Source organism: Dama dama, chromosome 2 (genome assembly GCF_033118175.1).
Source record: "Dama dama isolate Ldn47 chromosome 2, ASM3311817v1, whole genome shotgun sequence".
In the NCBI taxonomy this organism is placed as follows: domain Eukaryota; kingdom Metazoa; phylum Chordata; class Mammalia; order Artiodactyla; family Cervidae; genus Dama; species Dama dama.
In genome coordinates, this window is record NC_083682.1 from 40,914,858 (window position 1) to 40,940,581 (window position 25,724).

A 25,724-nucleotide genomic window follows, 5' to 3' on the forward strand; every position below is an offset into this window, starting at 1 on the left:
GTAGTCTGTACACAGTGTAAAGAACTAGAGACATAAATTGGAGATGGCTATCCTCATAAAATTTGTCTGTACCTTAAATGGCAGAGAGATGCCTTTTGGCAATGGTAGTAGATAATACAGGTGAGATAAGTTTGGATTGCACCTGCCCCTAATAGGAAAAATGACAAGACGACCCGCGGAACTCAGATGAATTATTAATGAATGACATTTAAAATATGTGTGTTTTTCTGAAGAATAGAAAAGCCGTATGGAATTCGTGTTGCTAACTAATTTGCAAGGAATTTAGTTACAGCAGTGCCTTTGTGTATTTACCTAATACCTCATCTCTCTAATGGATATCCAGGAGGGGTTCGTTGATGGCAACATTTTTTCCATTAAAGAGTGTTTGACTTTCTAGAGTGTTTGACTCTCTAATTCTGCAATATTTGAACACGTTAATCGAAATAAAGGGCAAAGAGACCTAGAGTACCTTGACACTTAACAATGTTATTCTTTTACTAAAAAAGTCCATCTAATTTAAAATTATGAAGTCAATTTTCATTCCTTGAAAATTTACTTTTCTTAAGTAAAAGAGGTCCTTTTTTTACCTCGAGTTGAGGATTAGAGTGTCATAATACAAATTAACAGAATGTCTGGTGCTTTTGACAGAGTTGGCATTAAGAAATGTTTATATTGCTTGAGGATTTGTACATACCATAATTTTATATGCCTTTAAGATTGTGTGCATGCCAAAAACTGATAATACTAATATGGGCAGTTTGGTTTATGTTCTTTCTTCTTTTGTTTTATTCTGTTTAAACTGAAGGTTAGTAATTTGGGGGTTACAAATATATTTTAGTGAGTAGGCAAAATGACAGGGAATTTGCAAATAATGAGGATTGACAGTAACAACTTCTGGATTGCTTACTCATTTTAATTACCTGGAGTTTCTTTACCTTCAAACTAGAAGATAAAGCTTTTATGGTGTGGTGTTTCATTTTTATAACATTTTGAAGCTGTAGTGATTTATTATGTAAGTAAAGTCTTTTCTGGGCACTTCTCAAATACTTTAGTCATGTTTTTAAAAGATTGCATTCATTAAATCATTTTAAGCCTAGATGTATATTTTTAGGTTTTCTGTTAAAGTTAGTGCTTTTTGGTGTATTTGGTAATTCCATAGTTAGAGTATCAGATTCACCCAGTGTTAGGCTTGATATGATGACAGTAGTCAACTGTATCTGTTAACAGAGCTTACAGCAACGCTAAAAGGGCTATAGTAACTTATCAAACTATTGAACTAAGGTGAGTTTCTTATTTTCTAGGTGCAAACAGCTGCACAGCAAGTGGCAGAGGATAAATTTGTTTTTGACTTGCCTGATTATGAAAATATCAACCATGTTGTGGTTTTTATGCTGGGAACAATCCCATTTCCTGAAGGAATGGGAGGCTCTGTCTACTTTTCCTATCCTGATTCAAATGGAATGCCAGTATGGCAACTCCTAGGATTTGTCACGAATGGGAAACCAAGTGCCATCTTCAAAATTTCAGGTCTTAAATCTGGTAAGAATAATATATTAAAATAGTTTCATAGTTAAACTTTTTTCTTAAATGGCATAGCATAGAATATGGCATTTTTCACTTTTCATTATATTTTTCTGATTGTTAAAGTAATATGTAACATTGTTTAAAAAAAAAAATTAGATGATACACATTTGAAAAATGTAAGTGAAGGGACCTCATACTCCCATCCTTTGCCCCTGGAGAGAACCAGTCACTGTGATTCTCTTTATATGGTGTATACCTTTATAAAGAGATATTTTTGAATGAGAGGGTGTTTAATGAATAATGAGAGGAATCTTCTCAAATTTGTAGTATATATATATCAGTGTTTAAACAGGTAAGCTGAGTAGACTTGTGTAGGAAATATGAGAGTCCTTTTTTTCTATGAAAATTTTTGGGTTCTTATATTTGATTACCCCTTAAATGTTGTGTTGGTTTTATTCACATTACAGATGCTAGATCTTAGAGGAACAAATCTTGTTTACATGCTTGAGGTATTTTGTGTAGAAACTGAAAATAGAACTAGGTACATTTACTCCCAATGAATGTCTGGTTCCTTTGAAAGTATAGATGAAAAGAAACATGGAAAGTCTTAGATTATAAATATATCTTCTCCTAGAAATAGTCTATAGAGTCTAAGGAAAAGTCATATTTTAGACAACATGTTTGGACCATTATTTAGAAGGTTGAAAAGTAGTTGTGTATGTTTCTACAAAGTGCTGAGAGAATCGGTAAAAGGAGCAACTAAGTAGGCAACCCTTAGTAGGTTGGGGAAAATTTCTGGGCGAAGGTGATATTAAACCTTTTGAGAAGATGAGTAGGTGTTTGTCAGGCCTATGAGATGCTTATTGGGCATTCTTTTCTAGGTGGAGATAATATGGATATAATGGTAAAAGTTTGAAATTGTGGTGTGCTCAGAATGGCACAAGGCATGGGGTATAGGATGCAGGCATGGGTCATGAAAAGCTGAAAAGCTTTTGAATCACGCTGACTCATTTGAATTTAATAGGTTAGCAAGTTTTAACATGCTTTGATTACAGACCTATTTGATAGTGTCATAAAAAGTGTGTATAATATAAAAATTTGCATGTACTCTGAAGCCCATGTGTCTCTCCCCCATAAAGAACTGTCCTGTAGTTGTAGAGGAGCCAGTGAACAATTGAATAGGGGAATGATAGGGTCAAATTCTGTTTTTACCTTGAGGACTGTGAAGAATGAACTAGAGCATTTCTGGTCAGATGATGAAATGTTAGCTGCTGTTATTTATATAGTTGGATTTCTGTGAGGAGAAATGGGAAAGGGTAATATTTACAGCCAAACATGGTTTATATTGATGGTAAAGACTAACCTCTAGATTTAAGAAACAACAAATTTCTGCAGTCCTGAGTGGGGGTTCCCTGAGATAATTATTCCTAGTCCCTAAGGAAGTGGTTCTTAAAGCATGATTCCACTACCAGCAGCATCAGCCTGGAAACTTGTTGGAAATGGGAATACCTTGTAGGACCCCAGATGTCCTGAATCAGAAGACTTGGATGGAGTCCAAGTTTTTGAATAGGTTTCCTAGGTGTTTCTGTTGCCTTCTAAAGTTTGACAGTCATTGTCCTAGGGCATCCACTGTATGTAGTAACTTAATGCCTCTTATATATATAGTGTGGTATTGGTTCTGAAAACCCTTTGGGGGAATTAAGAAAATGGTCATTCTAAAATCACTTACTGTGACTGTGCCTAAAATTAGACACTCTATGTACTTATGTAGGAAAAAATATGGACAACTCTGTAGTGAAATCACTGGATGGTAAATATATAGAGAAACTAATAAAGGAACCAGAGAGAGAAGACAAGTCACTGGAAACTGAACAGCAATTAGTTTAGCAGATTTATCAACAGCATGAATAGAGGTAAAAGATCTCTAGATTAGTATTTCAAACTGCTGAGAAAAAATAACATAACCATCATTGGTTATTGTCATTGTACAGTGAAGGAGAAATGAGCGTTTTCAGATGGAGATGGCGAGTTTGCTACTGATAGACTATTACTGAAGGAACTGCTGAAGGTAGTTGAACTTTGATAAAAGGGAACTGAATCCAGAATGTAGAAGAGGATGAAAGATGCAAAGTTAGCAAAGAAATAGGTAAACATATAGACAAATTGGGACAGTTTGATTATATAAAACAATACAGTAAATAAATGCATAAGAATTGAAGGAGGGTAGTAGTCTGAGTAAGCTTTCTGAGGTCCTATTGTTTAGAAAGATTAATAAAATTGATTCTACTTTCAAGTAGTTCTGTTAAAATTGTAAGGAAAACTTAAAAAAAGGAAAGAAAAAGAAAATGCATGGTATATTGAAAACAAAGCAGTTATCAAAATAAATGTAAACAGAATAAGCTTACCAGAGAAAGCAGGGAGACTCTGGGGTGGGATTTCTTTTAAAAACAGCAAACAAATAATTATAGTGATGTTTATCAATAAAGCATCTAAAATATTCTAATGCAAGGACCCCCACCCCCCTGAAGCTGTCATAGATGTATTTAATAAAAATGAAACTAATGCAAAAACATTATCAAGGCATAAGAGGTTCATTCCTTAAGAATGAGATGATCACTAGGAAGTCTTAAATATTTCTAGGAAAAAGTAAATGTCATGAATTTGTGTATAATATAAAAAAAATAACCTCAAATATGGAGAACTTTATAATCAGTGTTTTTTTTTCCATTTATTTTTATTAGTTGGAGGCTAATTACAGTATTGTAGTGGTTTTTGCCATACATTGAAAAATATGGAACGCTTCATGAATTTGCATGTCATCTTTTCGCAGGGGCCATGCTAATCTTCTCTGTATCGTTCCAATTTTAGTATATGTGCTGCTGAAGCGAGCGCTATAATCAGTATTTTTAACACACTTCTCAATAGTTAATACATCAAGTAAATAAAATAGGAATGAAAATTTGAATAAAGAATTAACAATCTTGGGATGCTATAGAACCCTGAAACCAATAATTAGATCATACACATTTTTTAAGTACACAGAACATTTATGAAATTTGACCTTATAGCAAGTCATGAAGCAAGTTGCAGCTAATGGGACATTATCACTGTGCAGCCCACAGTGCAGTCTAATTACAAATCAAAAGATAAAGCATTGTCATGTTTAGAAATTTAAAAATATTTTAAAGTAATTAAGTGGGTCACAGAAGAAATAACTGTGGAAATTAAACTTCTACAGTCAGTTCAGTCGCTCAGTCGTGTCCGACTCTTTGCCACCCCATGGACTGCAGCACTCTAAGCCTTTACAGAATAAAACATAACATTCCTTGTGGCTCAGCTGGTGAAGAATTCACCTGCAATGCGGGAGACCTGGGTTCGATCCCTGGGTTGGGAAGATCTCCTAAAGAAGGGAATGGCTACCCACTTTAGTATTCTGGCCTGGAGATTTCCATGGACTGTATAGTCCATGGGGTCGCAAAGAGTCGGACAGAACTGGGTGAGTCCTTCTTCAAGGTAGTACTGAAGAGATTAACTCATAGGCTTAAATGGGTGTATTTGAAAAGAGATGGAAATGAATGGGCTAAGTATTTAAGCAACCTGCGAGAGGTCATCAGAGGGCAGACACTGAAACCATAATCACAGAAAACTAGCCAATCTGATCACACGGACCACAGCGTGTCTAACTCAGTAAAACTAAGCCATGCTCTGTGGGGCCACCCAAGGTGGATGGGTCATGGTGGAGAGGTCTGACAGAATGTGGTCCACTGGAGAAGGGAATGGCAAACCACTTCAGTATTGCCTTGAGAACCCCATGAACAGTATGAAAAGGCAAAAAGATAGGACAGTGAAAGATGAACTCCTCAGGTTGGTAGGTTCCCAACATGCTACTGGAGATCAGTGGAGAAATAACTCCAGAAAGAATGAAGGGATGGAGCCAAAGCAAAAACAATACCCAGTTGTGGATGTGACTGATGATGGAAGCAAAGTCCGATGCTGTAGAGAACAGTATTGCATAGGAACCTGGAATGTTAGGTCCATGAATCAAGGCAAATTGGAAGTGGTCAAACAGGAGATGGCAAGAGTGAATGTCGACATTCTAGGAATCAGCAAACTAAGATGGATTGGAATGGGTGAATTTAACTCAGATGACCATTATATCTACTACTGTGGGCAGGAATCCCTTAGAAGAAACGGAGTAGCCATCATGGTCAAAGAAGAGTCCGAAATGCAGTACTTGGATGCAGTCTCAAAAACGACAGAATGATCTCTGTTCGTTTCCAAGGCAAACCATTCAATATCACGGTAATCCAAGCCTATGCCCCAACCAGTAATGCTGAAGAAGCTGACGTTGAATGGTTCTATGAAGACCTACAAGACCTTCTAGAATTAACACTAAAAGAAGATGTCCTTTTCATCATAGGGGACTGGAATGCACAAGTAGGAAGTCAGGAAACACCTGAAGTAACAGGCAAATTTGGCCTTGGAGTACAGAATGAAGCAGGGCAAAGGCTAATAGAGTTCTGCCAAGAGATCACTCTGGTCATAGCAAACACCTTCTTCCAACAACACAAGAGAAGACTCTACATGTGGACATCACCAGATGGTCAACACTGAAATCGGATTGATTATATTCTTTGCAGCCAAAGATGGAGAAGCTCTATACAGTCAGCAAAAACTAAGACCAGGAGCTGACTGTGGCTCAGATCACGAACTCCTTATTGCCAAATTCAGACATAAATTGAACAAAGTAGGGAAAACCACTAGACCATTCTGGTATGACCTAAATCAAATCCCTTATGATTACACAGTGGAAGTGAGAAATAGATTTAAGGGATTAGATCTGATAGAGTGCCTGATGAACTATGGACAGAGGTTCGTGACATTGTATAGGAGATAGGGATCAAGACCATCCCCATGGAGAAGAAATGCAAAAAAGCAAAATGTCTGTCTGAGAAGGCCTTACAAATAGCTGTGAAAAGAAGAGACGCCAAAAGCAAAGGACAAAAGGAAAGATAGACCCATTTGAATGCAGATTTTCCAAATAATAGCAAGGAGAGATAAGAAAGCCTTCCTCAGCGAGCAATGCAAAGAAATAGAGGAAAACAATAGAATGGGAAAGACTAGAGATGTCCTCAAGAAAATCAGAGGTACCAAGGGAACATTTCATGCAAAGATGGGCTCGATAAAGGACAGAAATGGTATGGACCTAACAGAAAAAGATACTAAGAGGTGGCAAGAATATACAGAAGAACTGTACAAAAAAGATCTTCATGACCCAGATAATCACGATGGTGTGATCACTCACCTAGAGCCAGACATCCTGCAATGTGAAGTCAAGTGGGCCTTAGAAAGCATCACTATGAATAAAGCTAGTGGAGGTGATGGAATTCCAGTTGAGCTATTTCAAATCCAGAAAGATGATGCTGTGAAAGTGCTGCACTCAGTATGCCAGCAAATTTGGAAAACTCATCAGTGGCCACAGGACTGGAAAAGGTCAGTTTTCATTCCAATCCCAAAGAAAGGCAATCCCAAAGAATGCTCAAACTACCACACAATTGCACTCATCTTACACGCTAGTAAAGTAATGCTCAAAATTCTCCAAGCCAAGCTTCAGCAATATGTGAACCGTGAGCTTCCAGATGTTCAAGCTGGTTTTAGAAAAGGCAGAGGAACCAGAGATCAAATTGCCAACATCTGCTGGATCATGGAACAAGCAAGAGAGTTCCAGAAAAACATCTATTTCTGCTTTATTGACTATGCCAAAGCCTTTGACTGTGTGGATCACAATAAACTGTGGAAAATTCTTAAAGAGATGGGAATACCAGACCATCTGACCTGTTTCTTGAGAAACCTGTATGCAGGTCAGGAAGCAACAGTTAGAACTGGACATGGAACAACAGACTGTTTCCAACAGTACCAGAAAGGAGTACATCAAGGCTGTATACTGTCATCCTGCTTATTTAACTTATGTGCAGAGTAAATCATGAAAAATGCTGGGCTGGATGAAGCACAAGCTGGAATCAAGATTACCGGAAGAAATATCAATAACCTCAGATATGCAGATGACACTACCCTTATGGCAGAAAGTGAAGAGGAACTAAAAAGTCTCTTGATGAAAGTGAAAGAGGAGAGAGAGAAAGTTGGCTTAAAGCTCAACATTCAGAAAACTAAGATCATGGCATCTGGTCCCGTCACTTCATGGGACTAGATGAGGAAACAGTGTAAACAGTGTCAGACTATTTTTTTGGACTCCAAAACCATTGCAGATGGTGATTGTAGCCATGAAATTAAAAGACGCTTACTGCTTGGAAGGAAAGCTATGACCAACGTAGACAGCATATTAAAAAGCAGAGACATTACTTTGCCAACAAAGGTCCGTCTAGTCAAGGCTATGGTTTTTCCAGTAGTCATGTATGGATTGAGAATTGGACAGTGAAGAAAGCTGAGCGCAGAAGAATTGATGCTTTTTTTTTTTTTTTTTGAATTGATGCTTTTGAACTGTGATGTTGGAGAAGACTTGAGAGTCCCTTGGACTGCAAGGAGATCCAACCAGTCCATCCTAAAGGAAATCAGTCCTGGGTGTTCCTTAGAAGGACTGATGTTGAAGCTAGAACTCCAATACTGTGGCCACCTCATACAAAGAGTTGACTCATTGGAAAAGACCCTAATGCTGGGAAGGGTTGGGGGCAGGAGGAGAAGGGGATGATAGCGCATGAGATGGCTGGATGGCATCAATGACACTATGGACATGAGTTTGAGTAACCTCCGGGAGTTTGTGATGGACAGGGAGGCCTGGCGTGCTGTGATTCATGGGGTTGCAAAGAGTTGGACATGAATGAGTGACTGAACTGAACTGAAGAAAGTAGATGCAAAAATGGTAATGCTAAAGAATAGAAATTAATAACAGAAAGCAAAGGAACAGTAGAGGGACTTTATGAAATAAAAATCAGATCCTTTGAAAAGACAAGTAATGAGCTACTGAAGAGGTATATTTAGGAAAAAGAAGACACGGTGTTTTTGAAAATGTGAAAAAGGAGAAATAACTATAACTGTAATACAGTTTAGTAAAATTTACAAGAAATTTTATGCCAGTACATTTGAGAACCCAAAGGAACATATAAAATTGGCTATATTCTAGAAAAATACACTAAACAAAACTGACTCAAATTTAAATCATGATGAGATAAAATATCAAAAAAATTAAAATTAGCAATTAAAAATATACCTTTCCCTTCTATATACAACTATCAGATTGAAAGGGTTAAAAAGTTCAGTTACACCTTTATGAAACAGATTGTTTTATATCTTATATAAATGTGTTAGAGAATAGGAAAAGAGGCAGAGTTAACCAGTTTAGATTTTGAAGCTAATATTACCTCTTTATCAAAAAGGACAAGGAAAATATGAAAGGAAATTTGGCCTAAGCCAGCGTATTTATTTGGATATTTATATTTATGTATAAATGAGAGTTACAAAATGAATTCAATAAGGTATCTTTATTTTTAAAACTTGTCATGGCAAATTTAAGATGTATAAAATCACTTCAGTATTCTTGCCAGGAGAATCCCGTGGACAGAGAAGCCTGACGGGCTACAGTCTGGGGGTGCAAAGTGTTGGATACGACTGAGTGCACACACAGTTCAGCTAACCTGCATATATTTAAAGTGTACCTTTTGATAAATTTTGATATATGTTTATACCTGTAAAACCATTACCACAATCAAGATAATATATCCATCACCCTGAAAAGTTTCCTAGTGCTCCTTTGTAATCCCTTCTCCTATCTCCCCCTCTACCCCAGGAAACTACTCATCTGCTTTCTGTCACTGTAATGCTTGCATTTTCTAGAGTTTTCTTTCAGTCAGGACAATTACTTTTTCAGTCATCCATGTTGTGGAGTAACTCGCCACAATAGTAATTCATTGCTGTTTATTGCTGGGTAGTTGTGTGGTATACCACCATTGTGTATCCATTCACTTGTTGATGGACATTTGGATTCTTTCAGTTTTTGGCTCATAAAAGTGAAACTGCTGTGAACACTTGTGTATAAGTCTGTATGGACATATGGTTTCATTTCTGTTAGCCAGCTGGCTCAGTGGTAAAGAATCTGCCTGCCTGTGCAGGAGATGCAAGAGGTGCAGGTTCGATCCCTGGGTCGGGAAGATCCCTTGGAATAGGAAATGGCAACCCACTCTGATATTCATGACTGGAGAATTCCATGGACAGAGGAGCCTGGTGGGCTTCAATCCATGGGGTGGCAAAGAGTTGGACACAACTGAGCGTGTACACATAGTACAATACAGATAAATACCTAGGAGTGGAATGACTGGATCTTAGGGTACTTCTGTGCTAACTTTTTAAGAAACTGCCAGACTATTTTGCAACATGATTACTGTTTTGCATTTCAGCCTCTATTGTTTGAAAGTTCTAGTTCTTCCCTGGCCTTGCCCACACATTATCAGTTTTAGGCGTTCTAATAGTTGTATAATGGTATCCCATTAGGTTTTAAGTTTGCATTTCCTTGATGACTAGTGATATGAGCATTTTTTCAACTGCTTATTTGCCCTCTCTGTATCTTCCTTGAAGTGTTTGTTCAAATCTGTTTTTGTATTTTTTTAGATGGGGTAGTTTTGATATTATTGAGTTTTGAGAGTTGTGTGTATATTCTTGACACAAGTTATTTATGAGATGTGATTTGAAATTTTTTTTCTGGTTTTGGTTTGTCTCTTTACTGCATAAGTTGGATTTTTTGTTTTTGTTTTGTTTACAGATATCTTATTTAATGATTTGTTCCTTTGCATCTTTTAATTTTTTTAATTTTTAATTTTTTTTTCTTTGCATCTTTTTAAAAAATTTACTTGATTGAATCAAGTATAGTTGATTTACATAGAGCATGTTTTTAATTTTGGTGAAGTTGTTTTTCAATTTTTTCTTTTCTGGATTGTGGGTTTGGTGTTGCCTCTAAGAAATCTTTGCCTAATGCGAGCTTATAAAAATTTTCTCCTAGATGTTTTTAGTTTTAGATTTTACATTTATATCTGGGATCCAACTTGAATAAATTCTTGTATTTAGTGCACCGTACAGATTGAAGTTCAATTTGTTTTTTTTTTGCAAGTGCATATCTAACCTTTCCAACACATTTTGTTAAAAAGAGGAAGTAATGACATTTTTCTGCATCCATCTCACTTGGGAGCTCTCAAACGGCTCCATTTTAAAGTAAAGCATAAACTAGTGAATATTTATATTTGTTTGTACAAATATGTATTCATTTAAAAAGGAAAGAGAAATGGAAATAGATACTATTATATAGTTTGTTTAAACAAATCACTAGTTGGAAAACATGCTAGAAGATTACATGGATTCTGGTAAATGTTAATAGTAATAAGCAGCATAAGTGGAGAAGCAACTAACTTGGGGCAAGAGAGAAAGAACAGTTTTGGTTTGGGTGTGAACAGCCTTTGGAACTTGATGCATGTGTGTGTGTGTGCGCGTGTGCATGCATGCTTAGTTGTGTACAACTCTTTAGGGCCCCAGGGACTGTAGCCTCCCAGGCTCCTTTGTCCATGGGATTTCCCAGGCAAGAATTTAGGAGTAGGTTGCCATTTCCTACATGGTAGCAATGCCTTAAACAAAGTGGTGGGTTTTGTTTATATAGCAATAGGCTAGTAGTCAACCAGTTGTAACCTTTGCATAGCTGGAAAATGCAGACTTATTTTGTACCCAGATTCATGCATTGATTAAGGTTAATATTGGCCATCATCTAGTACACCAGGACCCTTGGTTGTTTTTGAAGACATCCTAATTATTAATAAATGGTCAACTGTTGTCACTTTACCCTTTCTTCTCTTTGCTCTAGCTGCGCCAGCATTTTGAGTTGGAAAGGGTTTCAACGTCTCTTTTTCATTTATGATCATCACTATATTCCCTGAAGGAGATGCCTTGCGAATAGTGAAAAGTGCTTTCTCCTGTCATACTTCATTGCCTTTGGCTATCTTTTTCCCTTTTCTCTTGTGACACCCAAAAGGTTGAGGGGCAGTGGACATATATTCAGAGATCATAAAAAGCCAGACATTTCCTTATTGTGTTATCTCATCCAGTCTGGAGAAAATTCAGCAATCAAAAATTAGTTAATATAATTGCTTTAACCAAAACCTTAACAATAGTAATTAGTCAGTGACATTATGATTTCTGTTGTGAAATTAGATAAAACAGTCCAAAACACAATCTCAGAATAATACCTAATCCATTATAGGAAAATGAATTTATTTCCATTTTGATAATAAAAATAGTTCTTTTACTCTTTTATCTTTAAAAAATTATTTCTCATCATTTCCAAAACTATAACATGGCTTTTGATAGTTTTAGTTATGAAAACAGAATGAAATTTCAAGGCAGTATTTGTACTGAGTAAAGCAGAATGCTTTATTAAAGAAAAATAAAGCAGCTTAAAATATATAGAGACTTAGTGATTATCATAGTTTCATTGAGTCAGACAAGGCTGTGGTCCCTGTGATCAGTTTGGTTAGTTTACTGTGATTGTGGTTTTCATTCTGTCTGCCCTCTGATGTAGAAGGATAAGAGGCCTATGGAAGCTTCCTGATATGAGAGACTGGCTGAGGGGGAAACAGGGTCTTGTTCTGATTGGTGGGGCCATGCTCAGTAAATCTTTAATCCAATTTTCTGTTGATGGGTGGGACTGTGTTCCCTCCCTGTTGTTTGACCTGAGACCAAACTATGGTGGAGGTAATGAAGATAATGGCAACATCCTTCAAAAGGTCCCATGCACACACTGCCGCACTCAGGGCCCCCAACCCTGCAGCAGGCCACCGTCGACCCACACCTCTGCTGGAGACTCGTGGACACAATGGGCAAGTCTGGGTCAGTCTCTTGTGAAAAGGTCAGTTTTCATTCCAATTCCAAAGAAAGGCAATGTCAAAGAATGTTCAAACTACCGCACAATTGCACTCATCTCACATGCTAGCAAAGTAGTGCTCTAAATTCTCCAAGCCAGGCTTCAACAGTATGTGAACCATGAACTTGCAGATGTTCAAGCTGGATTTAGAAAAGGCAGAGGAACCAGAGATCAAATTGCCAACATCTGTTGGATCATCGAAAAAGCAAAGAGAGGTCCAGAGAAATATCTACTTTCGCTTTTACTGACTACGCCAAGCCTTTGACTGTGTGGATCACAACAGACTGGAAGATTCTTAAAGAGATGGGAACACTGGACCACCTGACCTACCTCCTGAGAAACCTGTATGCAGGTCAGGAAGCAACAGTTAGAACTGGACATGGAACAACAGTCTGCTTCCAACAGTACCGGAAAGGAGTACGTCAAGGCTGTATATTGTCATCCTGCTTATTTAACTTATGTGCAGAGTACATCATGAGAAACGCTGGGCTGGATGAAGCACAAGCTGGAATCAAGATTGCTGGGAGAAATATCAATAACCTCAGATATGCGGATGACACCACTCTTATGGCAGAAAGTGAAGAACTACTAAAGAGCCTCTTGATGAAAGTGAAAGAGGAGAGTGTCCAAAATCACTGCAGATGGTGACTGCAGCCATGAAATTAAAACACACTTGCTCCTTGGAAGAAAAGCTATGACCAACCTAGACAGTATATTAAAAAGCAGAGACATTACTTTGCCGACAAAGGTCTGTCTAGTCAAAGCTACGGTTTTTCCCAGTAGTCATGTATGGATGTGAGAATTGGACGATAAAGAAAGCTGAGTGCTGAAGAATTGATACTTTTGAACGGTGGTGTTGGAGAAGACTCTTGAGAGTCCCTTGGACTGTAAAGAGATCCAATCAGTCCATCCTAAAGGAAATCAGTTGTGAATATTCATTGGAAGGACTGATGCTGAAGCTGAAACTCCAGGACTTTGGGCACCTGATGTGAAGAACTGACTTATTTGAAAAGACCCTGATGCTGGGAAAGATTGAAGGTGGGAGAAGGGGACATCAGAGGATGAGATGGTTGGATGGCATCACTGACTAGATGGACATGAGTTTGGGTAAACTCCGGGAACTGGTGATGGACAGGGAGGCCTGGCATGCTGCAGTTCATGGGGTCACAAAGAGTTAGACATGACTGAGCAACTGAACTGAGTGATTATCAGCATTAGACAAATGATAAAATGCTGTGGTGTTTCTTTGCTAGTATGTTTGGAAAAGTACTTTTTGGGTGTTTAAAATATTAGAATTCTTAGTGTATACAGAAAAGATTAGAATTTTAATTTATATTTGGGAATTGTGTATTACTGCAATTTAAGAATAGGTGGACTTGTAATGGATTTATCTTTTTGAAGCTTTGAGATGCCTTTTATAAACTTTATTACATTGAGCAAATCTAGCTAATTAGCACAGCAGGGTGGAAGAGAGACTTGTTGAAGTAACTTTAGGCAATTGTGATGGAACTGAGAATTTATTAGGGAATCTAGCAGAATTATTTGGAGTAGGGAGGGGAGTTCAAATGAAGCAGATTTCATGTTAAACTTTGGTAGTGTTTGCGGTTCTCTTCTGGATGAGGAACAGATTTCTTAATTTTGCATTGAAAGATTTTGGTTGGAGAAGGTCAGGAGCAGAGGGCTCTGTTGAGAAAATTTCAGTGGGTAGAGGATCTTAAAACCAGTTACTGTGACTTTTAGTTTGATAGAAGATTCTTTGTGACTCTTGGGTTCTGAAAAGGAGTTTACACACTGAATACATTTTTTAGGCTGATGCTGGAACAATCTGAGACAATGATTGAAAATTAGGATGGGACTAAACTCCTAAAATGTAGAAAGGAAGGTTTGATATTAAACGAGAAGAAATTTCCCTTCTTTCTTCCTTCTTTCATTTGATCTCGAAATCCTTAAAATAGTAAATAAGTAAAAGGCACAAGCTTAGGGGATACAGTTTGGTGGTTAGAGAATTGGGAAAGTTTAACCAGTCTTGCAGTTTTTATCTTTAGATACAGTGTGCTTGGGGTTTAGTGTGGAAGAGACATTGAATTAAAAACTTAGTAAAAATTATGAAATACTGGGAGTATTACATAAAGAAATTCTTTGGTTTACAGGAATTGTATGCAAACTCAGATCAGCACATAAAAGGGAGTATTTACAAAAATAAAATTTGTGTGGAACTTAGATTTTAAAAAGTAGGTAGCTATCGGCACTATAGGTCTTTTGCTGTATTATAATTTTTAATTATTAAAAAACTTGGGAAGTATACTAGAAATTTCTTTAGACATTTCCATTAAGCAAGTTATAAAGACGAAAAAATACTTGCTTATGTAAAAACTTTGTTGTATGTCTACTTCATCCTTAGCACATACACTTCAAATTGATGACTGCTTTCGTTTAGGGTCTCCATATCTGTGTGTGAATATTAAAAACCTCTCCAAGACAGTATTCATAGGAAGCAGATTAGTGAACTGAGGTAATTGAAAATGGCTCAATGGAAAATTAGCCTGGAGCATGAGCTTGAAGCATGACTAGATTTGGTTGGGATGGAAGTGGGAGGATGGGAAGTTGATTGCATATGGAAGTCAGCAGAGTTATGAAAGCAGTAGTGTACACCACACCTTCAGGTGACAGTGAGGAGGAGACTTCTAAAGCTGGCCTGATAGACTTGCGTTTGGGAAGTCTCAGACGGGGATGCGAGTGGGGCTGCTCTGCGACGGTTGTACCGTGTGGGGTTTCCTTTTTTCCCTCTGGTAGGCAAGTGTTTGAGCAGGAGGATGATAGTTTTAAAAATGGTGTTTTAGGAAAATCATTGTCTGGGATGGCTTGGAAAATTTTGTTGAGATTTGAGCCAGAGCAGCCAATTAGGAAGATTTTATGATGTTGAAAGAATGAAGGAAAGGGTAACATTGAGTATATGCTCATGCAGTGCATTCTGCTAGGCTTTCCTGTGTATTATCTCTTTATTTTTTAACAACAACATTTAGAGGTGGATATTATTAGCCTCTGGCTTTTAAGAGACTGGATGTCAGAGAAATTAAATATTTCACTTAGAAATACTGTTAACTTTTAGGCAGTATGTGTAGATGTACCTCTTTCAAACAATTGTATGTTATGCAGTACCAAAATGAATATTTAATTAATCCCCTTTGATTAGTTATGCAGTCCATGGGGTCACAGAGTCGGACACGACTGAGCGACTGAACTGAACTGAATCCTCATTGATGGAAATTTGGATTATTTCCATTTTTTAAAAATTGTTTATAGCAATGCTACAATAAATACTCTTACATATATTTTTGTACATATTGTTTAGCACTGTATTTCTGTAGAAGAAACACCTACAAGTGGAACTGAATTCCTGGATTAAAATGACCTTTTAAATAAATGTGTAGGAGGCCTGGAAAAAGTGTACTGAGTGTGGATAATGGATCATTATTGTCTTGGCAGTTGTTAGAGAATCATAAGAAAGGTAGTTGGTACCACAGAAAACTAAGAGAGCATATCCTTGCCAAGTATAATAAGAGAATAAGCCATGGAATTTTAGAAGACCCTAGAAATAATTTCATGCAGTCCTTAAATTTACTCTTGAGACACTTGAGATCTAGGAAATTTTGGAGAGTTTCTAAAATTGAGCAGGGATGAAGAATCTAGATACCCAGATTTTTATTCACTATTCTAAATGATACAGATCTTTTCACTTCCCAAAGTAAATTTAAGGAGAAACCTACATTCACATTCCTATGCATTGTTTTCTATGTATATATAGTTCATATGTTTATAACTGCTATTTTCTGCCATTTTCACTTAATATTATTTCACATGGAGTTAAATTTTTATGAAATTTTGATGTGTTAAAAAATATTGACTATTTAACCTTCTCCTCTCTCTCTCTCTTTTTAAACCCTCCTTTTCCATCATCAGGTACTGTAGAGTAAGAAACAGACACATTCTGCTCTTTAGATGGGCTGAAGTGGGAATATAGGATGAGATTTTCATGTGTTTTAAAACAAAAGATGATATGCATTAAAAGGTTTTCAAAAACACGGATGTGAAGTATATGGTCCTTTTTTCCCTATTTGTTTAAAATAGTAGTATAGAATTATATTTTGTTGATAGGTAATAGTTTAACTATTTATTGTTTGCCTTTTTTGGCTTTTTCTTGCCTCTCAAATTACTTTAGGTTTCCAGTTATTACTGGTATGCTGTGCTGTGCTTAGTCGCTCAGTTGTGTCCGACTCTTTGCGACTCCATGGACTGTAGCCTGTAGCCCGCCAGGCTCCTCTGTCCATGGGATTCGCCAGACAAGAATACTGGAGTGGGTTGCCATGCCCTCCTCCAGGTAATCTTCCCAACCCAGGGATCGAACCCAGGTCTCCCACATTGCAGGTGGATTCTTTACTGTCTGAGCCACCAGGGAAACCCAAGAATACTCGAGTGGGTGACCTATTCCCTCTCCAGGGAAACTTCGCAACACAGGAATTGAGCCGAGGGTCTGCTGCATTACAGGTGGATTCTTTACCAGCTGAGCCACCAGGGAAGCCCTTATTCCTGATATATAGAAGTACAATTGCAGCAGCAGAAGTACAGTTGTTTAAAAAAGAAAAAGAAAAGAAAAAAACGGCTTTTTTAAAGAGCAGTTTTAGGTTTATAACAAAATTGAGAGGGAGGTACATAGATTTCTCACATACCCCTGCTCCCACACATGCTTAGGTCTGTCCTATTATCAACATCATTAACCAGAATGCTTTTTTTCTTTTAACCTACATTGATGCATCATAATCACCTAAAGTCCACAGTTTACCTTAGAGTTCACTCTTGGTACTGTACATTCTATAGGCTTGGACAGATGTTTAAGGATATATATCTGTGATTATAATGTCATGCAGAATATTTTCACTGCTCTGAAAAATCTTTTCTGCTCTGCCTGTATGCCACATTGCCTCACCTCCACACCGGCAGCCGCTGACTTTTTTTAAATTGTCTCTAGGTTTGTCTGTTTCAGAATGTCATATAGTTGGCATTATACAAGTGAAATCTTTTCATGCAGATTGGCTTCTTTTGCTTAGTATTAGGCATTTAAAGTTTTTTCATGTCTTTTCATCACTTGATAGCTTATTTTCTTTTTAGTGCTAAGTAATACTACCTTAGGGCTTCCCAGGTGGCTAAGTGGTAAATCATCAGCTTGCCAATGCAGGAGATGGAGGTTTAGTCCCTGGGTGGGGAAGAGCCCCTGGAGGAGGGCGTGGCAACCCTCTTCAGTATTCTTGCCTGGAGAATCCCATAGACGGAGGAGCTGGGTGGGCTACAGTCCATGGGGTCACAAAGAGTCAAACATGCCTGAGCACGCATGCAATATTGCATTGTCTGGATGTACTATAGTTTATCGGTTCACCTACTGAATGTTATTTTGATTGCTTTCAAGTTTGGGCAGTTATGAATAAAGCTACTGTAAATATTCATGTGTAGATTTTTGTGTATGTAGACATTTTCAACTCCTTTGAATACTAAGAAGCATGAGTGCTGGATATTATGGTAAGAGCATGTTTGATTTTGTGAGAAATTGCCGCATTCTCTTCCATGTGGCTATACCAGTTTTCATTTCCACCAGCAGTGTAAGAGTTCCTGTTGCTCCACATACTTGCCAGCATTTGGTGGTGTCATACGATTGGTTTTTGTTTATTAACTTTGTATACTGAAGGATGAAGGAAAGGGTAGCACATTGAGTATCTTGCTAAACTCCCTTTATTAATAGTTCTGGTTGTGTCCTAGAATTTTCAATATAGATGATTGTAATATCAATGAAAAAGACTTTTTACTGTTTTCTAACTTTTATGCCTTTTATTTTCTTTTTATTGGCTATTGGATTGCTCAGTCCTTTGAACACCATATTGAATAGGAGCAGTAAGAGGGTGGTGGGGCAAGAAAAAGAAAGAAAAGCCATATCTCTTTTCTCTATTCTTCCTCGCTCTGTTTTATGAGTATCCAAGATTTGTAATGAATTGATCCTCTAATCAGTATGAAATACCCTGTCTCTCTGGTAAAGCTTCTTAAAAAGTCTTCTTAAAGTAATGTCTTAATGTCTAATTTGTCTAAAATTTATATAGTTTCTCCAGCTTTCTTATGATTAGTGTTCACATGCTGTGTTTTTCGGGAATTTTATCTTTGACATAAATCTTTGTCTCTTGTAAACAGTACATAGTTAGTTTTGCTTGTTTTTTAACCTCTTACTGTCTCTGCCTTTTCAGTAAGGCGGTTATACCATTAATACTTAATGTTACTGATATGGTTAAGTTTAAACTTTTGTCTGCTAGTTGTTTTTCCTCCTTTTTTGGGAAGGAGGTCTTTTGGATTGACTATTTTTAAAATTCATATTTCCTCCACTAGTTTTTGTATTTTTTCAGTGGTTCCTCTAGGAATTATGATACTTGTTGTTGACTTTTTACACTGTACCATGAATTAATACTGACAAAATAAAATCTGTATTTGACAACCCTGAACCTGAATTTGGTCATTTTTTTAGGATGTCATCTCCAATTTTCCTTACTGTGTTAGCCCACTTAGTGAAATTAGGAATATGACAACAAAAACTTTATGGCAAAAATCACATTTCAGAAAAAGCAAAATCATATTTTGGTGATTTATTTTAAATTAAGGATATTTACCTCCATTCTCATTATCTTCATACTGACGTTCACCATTGCAACTCTTAGTAGCATGTGAGAGAGTCAGATATGGATAATAGGAAGCCAGAAGATCTATTATAAATACTCTAATTACATTTTTTCCCCCCAAATTCAGAATTTTCACATCCTTAAAGTTGAATACAGAGACAAAGGATTATCTGCTCACCTTTGCTCTGGACCAGATCTGGTCCAGAGAAGCATCTCATGGTCGGGTCCAGGCTGTACTGGGGATTTTCTCACTGGACTGCATCTCTGATTTTCTAAGTGAGGTTTTTTGGGAGATAGACTACTATGTCATGTGTGTCCATCTCATTGACCCAAAAGCTATCTGTAATTAGAATTAGAAATTTACTTTCCACATACATGTAAGTATTTCTAGTTGTACAGTATAATGATTATCAGATCTCACAGTACTTTTTGAATATTTTTTACATTACTTTTGGGAAGTTTTTCTTAAAATGTCTTAAGAGTTCTGAAGTTGGTATCTAGCCTTAGTAGCGTTTATTAAACTGTGAGATGCACCGAAAAACTCAGCATTCATACAAAAGTCAACTGAATGCTGGTGTTCACTTGTAGTAAACGTCTGTTAAAGCTTGTAATATATGAATAGTGAAATGCCATGTAATGTTGACTTTAAGAAGTTTTGGTTCATGCTATATAAAGAACATGAGTACAGTATCTTTTAAGATTTAAAATTTTAGTTCTGAACTTGGAAGGTGGAAACAGTTTCTCTTACCAAATATATGTAACTGAAAAATTTATATTATGCATATTTATATGTGTTTATATGCATATGTCTGTTAAAGGTAAATATTTGTAGAGTTCATATACTATTTGAAGAGTTTGTTTAAGCCACATCTACATATTCTTTCATACACATACTTAAGTTCAACCTAAAACCTTCCTTTTTTCTGTAGGTTAACTATTTTAAAGTGTTTCAAGATACAATGAGGAAGTGGCTCAGTGCCTCAGTCAGGGAGAATTCCAGTGACATCTGCAGTGGAGAATGGGAAACAGAAGAGGCCAAGATTGGAAGAGCAGGTGGGGGAGTAGGACACTAGGTCAGATATAATAAGAACACTTACGTGGAACTTAAATGTTTTATATTGTGTGTTTAGCACTTTAATATGTGATTGTACTTAATAGAATAAGAAATTGCTGGTTAACTCACCTGTGCTATAAAGAGGAATTATATATTTATGTGAATAAAATAGAGTAATGAAGGTGGTAGAGCTTTTTAGAATACTCTGATGAGAAAGAAGGCTGGTATTTTGTGTTTCACGCACCTCAATTAGGCACCTTATGGTGGGGCTTTACCTTTTTTCTTTTTTGACTAGGGCCCTGCTGTGAGATAGTGTTTGGAATGAAATTCTGGAACTATCATTTCTGATACTTAAAAAAATTTTTTTTGCAGTAGGGATTTTTAAAATTTATTTTTAATTGGAGTATGATTGCTTTACAATGTTGTGTTGGTTTGTGCCATTCATCAACATGAATCAGCCATAGATATGTGCAGTAAGAGATTTAAAGCAACTATATCTTGAAATAATTTCAAAATTAGAGAAAAATTATAAGAATAGTGTAAAGAATTTTTTACATTTTTCTTCTGTATTCATTTGGGCTTCCCTGGTGGTTCAGACAGTAAAGAGTCTGCCTGCAGTTTTGGTTTTGATCCTGGGGTTGGGGAGTTTCCCTGGAGAAGGAAACAACTACCAACTCTGGTATTCTGGCCTGGAGAATTCCATGGACAGAGGAGCCATGTTCATTAATCTTGTTAACGTTTTATTTATGATTCTCTGGATATTTTTTTCCCTGAAAATTTTGAAAATGTTATAGATATCATACCCCTTTACTCTAAATACATCAGCATATGTTTTCTAGAGCAAGGATATTCTTTTATAATCACAGTATAATGACCAAATTCAGCAAATTTAACATTAATACAGTACTCCTGTCTGTATTCTGTATTAAAGTTTTGCCAGTTTTCCCAGTAATGCCTTTTATAGCACTTTCCTCCTCCCTCTGTCTAGGGTTCAGTCAGTATTGTGAGTTCCATTTAATTGTCACACTTCTATACTGCTGCTCAACCTTTGTCTTTCATGAAATTAGGCTTAGCACCTAAGAATATCCATGAAAAAAGGTTTAGCATTCATGAAGAAAGGCTTAGCACCAAAGAATTTTCAAGGAATGTTAAAATTAGAGTTTGTTATAAATCATTTGACTTTCTTCTTTATAGTTCTCTTTTGGGACTTGCTGACATATTTTAATGTTACTGCTTTGGCTTCTTGCATCTAGCTCAGTTGCCAAGAAGAAACGTTTAAACTGATTCTAGTTTTCATTTTAAAATTGGATTGAGCTTGTTAAGGGGATTAGAAAGGACAGCTACCCACCCCCCCTCCAAGATACCACTAGGATCAGTCTACTCATATGCAGTGGAGCTACAGCCAGAATGGAACCTTTTACTTCTTGACTTGCTGTCTTGAATGCTTATTGTAAAGTAAGTAATGAGTGAAAGTCAGTATAGAGTTCATATTACAGAATTTGGTATAAACAGGATAGTGAACAGAAATAAGTATCAGCCTTGGAGCTTACTATACCTCTTTGAATCCCAGGGCAGTACTAGCTGGGTAGTCGTGACCAGGTTCTTTAACCTTAGAGGAGAATTCAGGTAAAATGGGGTTAATAATACCTACAGTGCATGTGTTTTGGGGAACATTAGAGATAATGCATAATAGTGCCTGTCTGGCACATAGTTAGTGCGCAAGAAATGATTATTATGTTTTTATAATATTATAGATAGACAGCTCTAGGGAGGTATCTTAAAAGTCACCCAGATAATGAAACCTGTTCAGAAAGGTTAAGTAATTTTACTGCTTTATGAGAATGAAAGTGCCTTGAGAGTAGGGAATGTTGTATCCTTTACCTTATGTTCTTTAGAGTGTTTAGGAGCACAGAGATGGACTTTAGATACTTGGTAAATAGTGATTGTTTAAATACATTTCAGACATCCAAATTCTAGCCATACTTCAATGTCAGGTAAATTAACATTTTTATCTGGTTTAAGAGATTTATTGTTGATAAACCTTTGGAAGTCACATAGCTCTTAAAATATGCATTCAGGAAAAATGGTATTTCAGGCTTGTCAGGCTATCCATGAAATGAAGCAGAAGTTTTAGGAATACATATTTGTGATTTCTAAATATTTCTATTCGATACTAAGAGGATTTTCAACAAGCAAAATTAGGCTGTTTTTCTGTAGCTTTTTAACATATGTCAGATTTCAAATGTCACTTCATAGTAAATTGCTTATTTCTGCCATAAGTTTTCTTCAGTCCTCATCTCTTTGCACACCAAAAATATCTTAACTACTGGACTCACTTTTAGTTTCTTTTACGAGACACTTGTAACTCTTAGGTGGATATTTCATAAGTTTTATTTTTTTATAGGGGTCTTTCAAAGAACAGAGAAAGCATTTATTTTACTTAATTCTGTTTTTCAAGTTCATTCTATCTTACAGTTACCATATGGGTCCATTGGATCATTTTATACATCTAATATGCATTTGGGGATATTAATGATCTTATTTTGTCTATATTTTGAAACATTTTGCTATTTCATCCAAGGAATTATTTATCATTATTCATTAGTTATTCTCAACTATGGGGGAAAAAGACTGAAATGATAAGAGAAAGGAAGAATGATGGAATTACTTGAAGCTGAGGTTGGCAAACATTTTTGTAAAGCTTAAGATAGTATATATTCTAGGCTTTGTGCACTACAAATGGTCACTGTGACACATTCTTTAAACAGCGCTTTAAAAATGTAAAAACTGTCCTTCCCTTCAAGGTCTTACATTAGGTTATGGGCCAGATTTTGCATGTATACCTTAGTTTGCTATTGCATTATTCCTCAATCAGTTTTCATATTGTATTGTCCAGAGAATTAAGTCATCTTTCACGAAGTATAAAGGGAGACTGGAGACACCATCTTCATTTTCTGCTTTTTGATTTTTTGGACAGAATTAGGAATTAATAATTTTTTATGTTATTAGTGGCAAAGAGAAGAAAATTGACAGAGGAACAAATTTTGCATTTATTGCATGAATCAGAAAATAAATACAAAGAGGCAAATAGCAGCATTCTAGACTCTTATAATGGTGGTGCAGTTGATCATATAAGTAAAGTCTCAGGACTGAATCTTATTAAATAAAAGAATGATGATCTCAATGAATTTTCTTAACTAAAAAGTTGATGATTGAACAGTGTATTTCTAAGGACCAAAAGAATATACGGTATTCTTACTCATTCAGTCATTCAGCAAGGAGGAATTAATCATGTATTTTGTGACAAAATCTTGGACGTGTGGTTGAAGGATATGTGCTGGTATTCTTACCTTTGTGCTCCAAATTTGACTGAATACAGTTTGTAAGTGGACATTGCCCCTGCTTTGGTCATGTTAATCACTTTGATGTTTGAGTTTCACACAATTTAAGTGAGAAAAACCTTGACTATATTTTTGCATATTTCTCTACTGAGACATATGAAAGTGTTCCATTCTTAAACAAATTGTGCCAAGCGATGAAAAGTGGATACTATATAATAATGTGGAGTGGAAGAGATTGTGGGGCAAATGAAATGAACCACCACCAAGCACATCAAAGGCCCATCTTCATCCAAAGGAGGTGATGTTGTATATATAGTGGGATTGGAAGGGAGTCCTCTATTACGAGCTTCTTCAGGAAAACCAAACGATTAATTCCAAGGAGTACTGCTCCCAGTTAGAACAACTGAAAACAACACTGGATGGATAGTGTATGGAATCTGTCAACAGAAAATGCATAATCTTCCATCAGGATAATAAGACCTCATTTTTTTTGTTGACCAGGCAAAAACTGTTACAGCTTGGCTGGGAAATTCTGGTTTATCTACCGTATTCACAGGCATTGCTCCTTCAGATTTCCATTTATTTCTGTCTTTACAAAATTCTCTCAATGGGAAAAAACTTCAGTCCCGTGAAAGACTATAAAAGGCATCTGGAATAGTTCCTTGCTCAAAAAGATAAAAAATTTCAGGAAGATAGAATTATGAAGTTGCCTGAAAAATGGTGGAAGGTAGTGGGACAAAACAGTGAATACATGGTTCAATAAAGTTCTTGGTGAAAATGAAAATATATCTTCTATGTTTACTTAAAAATCTAAAGGGATTTTTTTTTGCCTACACAGTGCAAAGATGATGAGAAGGAAATAAATGTAGAAATGAAAAGTTAATTGGATTGATTTTTCTAAATGTTCATAAATCTAAAAATGACAGTGATTTGAAAATTACAAGTCAGAGAAGGTGGCCGTTCTTCAACAAATTATGAGCCATTAAAAATGTCAAGTATTGTGCTTTGACAGTACAATTACTAGAAGAAGGACCAGAAGTAATGATAAGCTGGAACCTAACAGATGTGTTTAAAGTCAGGAGTCAGGTTTATAAAATGGATATATTCCACATTTATTAGTGACCCTTGATGAACAGTTGTATTCAGAGAATGTGGCTCATTTTGTTTCATTGTGACTTAAACAACAGGCACCTGTGGGAAATCTGTAGTGTGTATGTGAGTTTGCTGGGCTTGGTTACTCACTGAAAATCCCAATAAAGTTGTTTTTTACTCTCTCTATTCTTCCAAACATTTTTTGTGAAATGACTTAAAATGTATATATATTTTAAAAGAGTCAATTAGACCCAGATAGTAAATGATGATGACTGCTTTTCCTTGTATACTAACAGTAAAACACTAGTTTCCTATATGATTTCTCCTCTTGAGTTATGCCTTGTTAGGTTAGTGAGGAGGAATACTTTGAGAAACAGCCTTAAAAGATTTGCTGCTGCTTTTAGTGTTGGAATGTTACTGAGGACTTTATGCAAAGTGTGTTTTTTTTTTTTTTGAAGACCAGATGTTTTACTTTCCCTGCTGTTTTTGCTTTTTAATTTTTTATTATAAGACTCAATATAACTGATCATGTTTTTCTTTTGACTTTGGCTATCATGAATTCATATACAAAATTAAGCATTCACTGTAAGTTTGTATTTTATGTTCCAATGTTTCTTCCCAGTATTTTATTTTATGGTTTGCAAACAAGAACTTTTGTACTTGGAGGGTATCAACTACTGTGTCAAACCTGTTTTGAGAATAAAATTGACTAAAGGAATGGCTTAATTACACAGTTATGGCTTAATTACAGATTTCTTTGAAAATATTGATTAAAGATTATTGAAGACTTGGAGGCTTATTTCCCCCCCTTACAGTGTCTTGTTTCCAGAGAGCTCTAAAATGAAAAAGTCAGAATATTTGCTTAGCCCCAGTTTTTACAGTGGGGCTTAGACAGCTTTAGTTAGGACCCCACTCATTTGCCAAGATCTTGTGTATAATAAAAGGTGGAGATTAGAGATGACAAGGCTTTCTGCTTGGGCTTATCACTCCCTGGGTGATTTTAACTAAGGCAAGTGTATTGAGTCATTTTCCTGAGCCTGATACACAGACAAATAGCAGTGCATTTTCTGGACTTAGCATGATTCTCAGCT

General features: G+C 36.3%; 1 protein-coding gene and 1 non-coding gene across 2 annotated transcripts in view; one reads left to right on the forward strand and one right to left on the reverse strand.

Moving 5' to 3' along the window:
• HIKESHI (heat shock protein nuclear import factor hikeshi) overlaps positions 1-25,724 on the forward strand; it is a 38,429-nt gene that overhangs the window by 1,074 nt on the left and 11,631 nt on the right. The window contains exon 2 of the mRNA XM_061120186.1: positions 1,302-1,539. Coding sequence (XP_060976169.1) covers positions 1,302-1,539 — 238 coding nt within the window. The remainder of the gene's footprint in view (positions 1-1,301; positions 1,540-25,724) is intronic.
• LOC133041075 (U6 spliceosomal RNA) lies at positions 4,310-4,416 on the reverse strand. Its single transcript, XR_009689132.1, has one exon. It is a non-coding gene; the product is annotated as a U6 spliceosomal RNA (small nuclear RNA).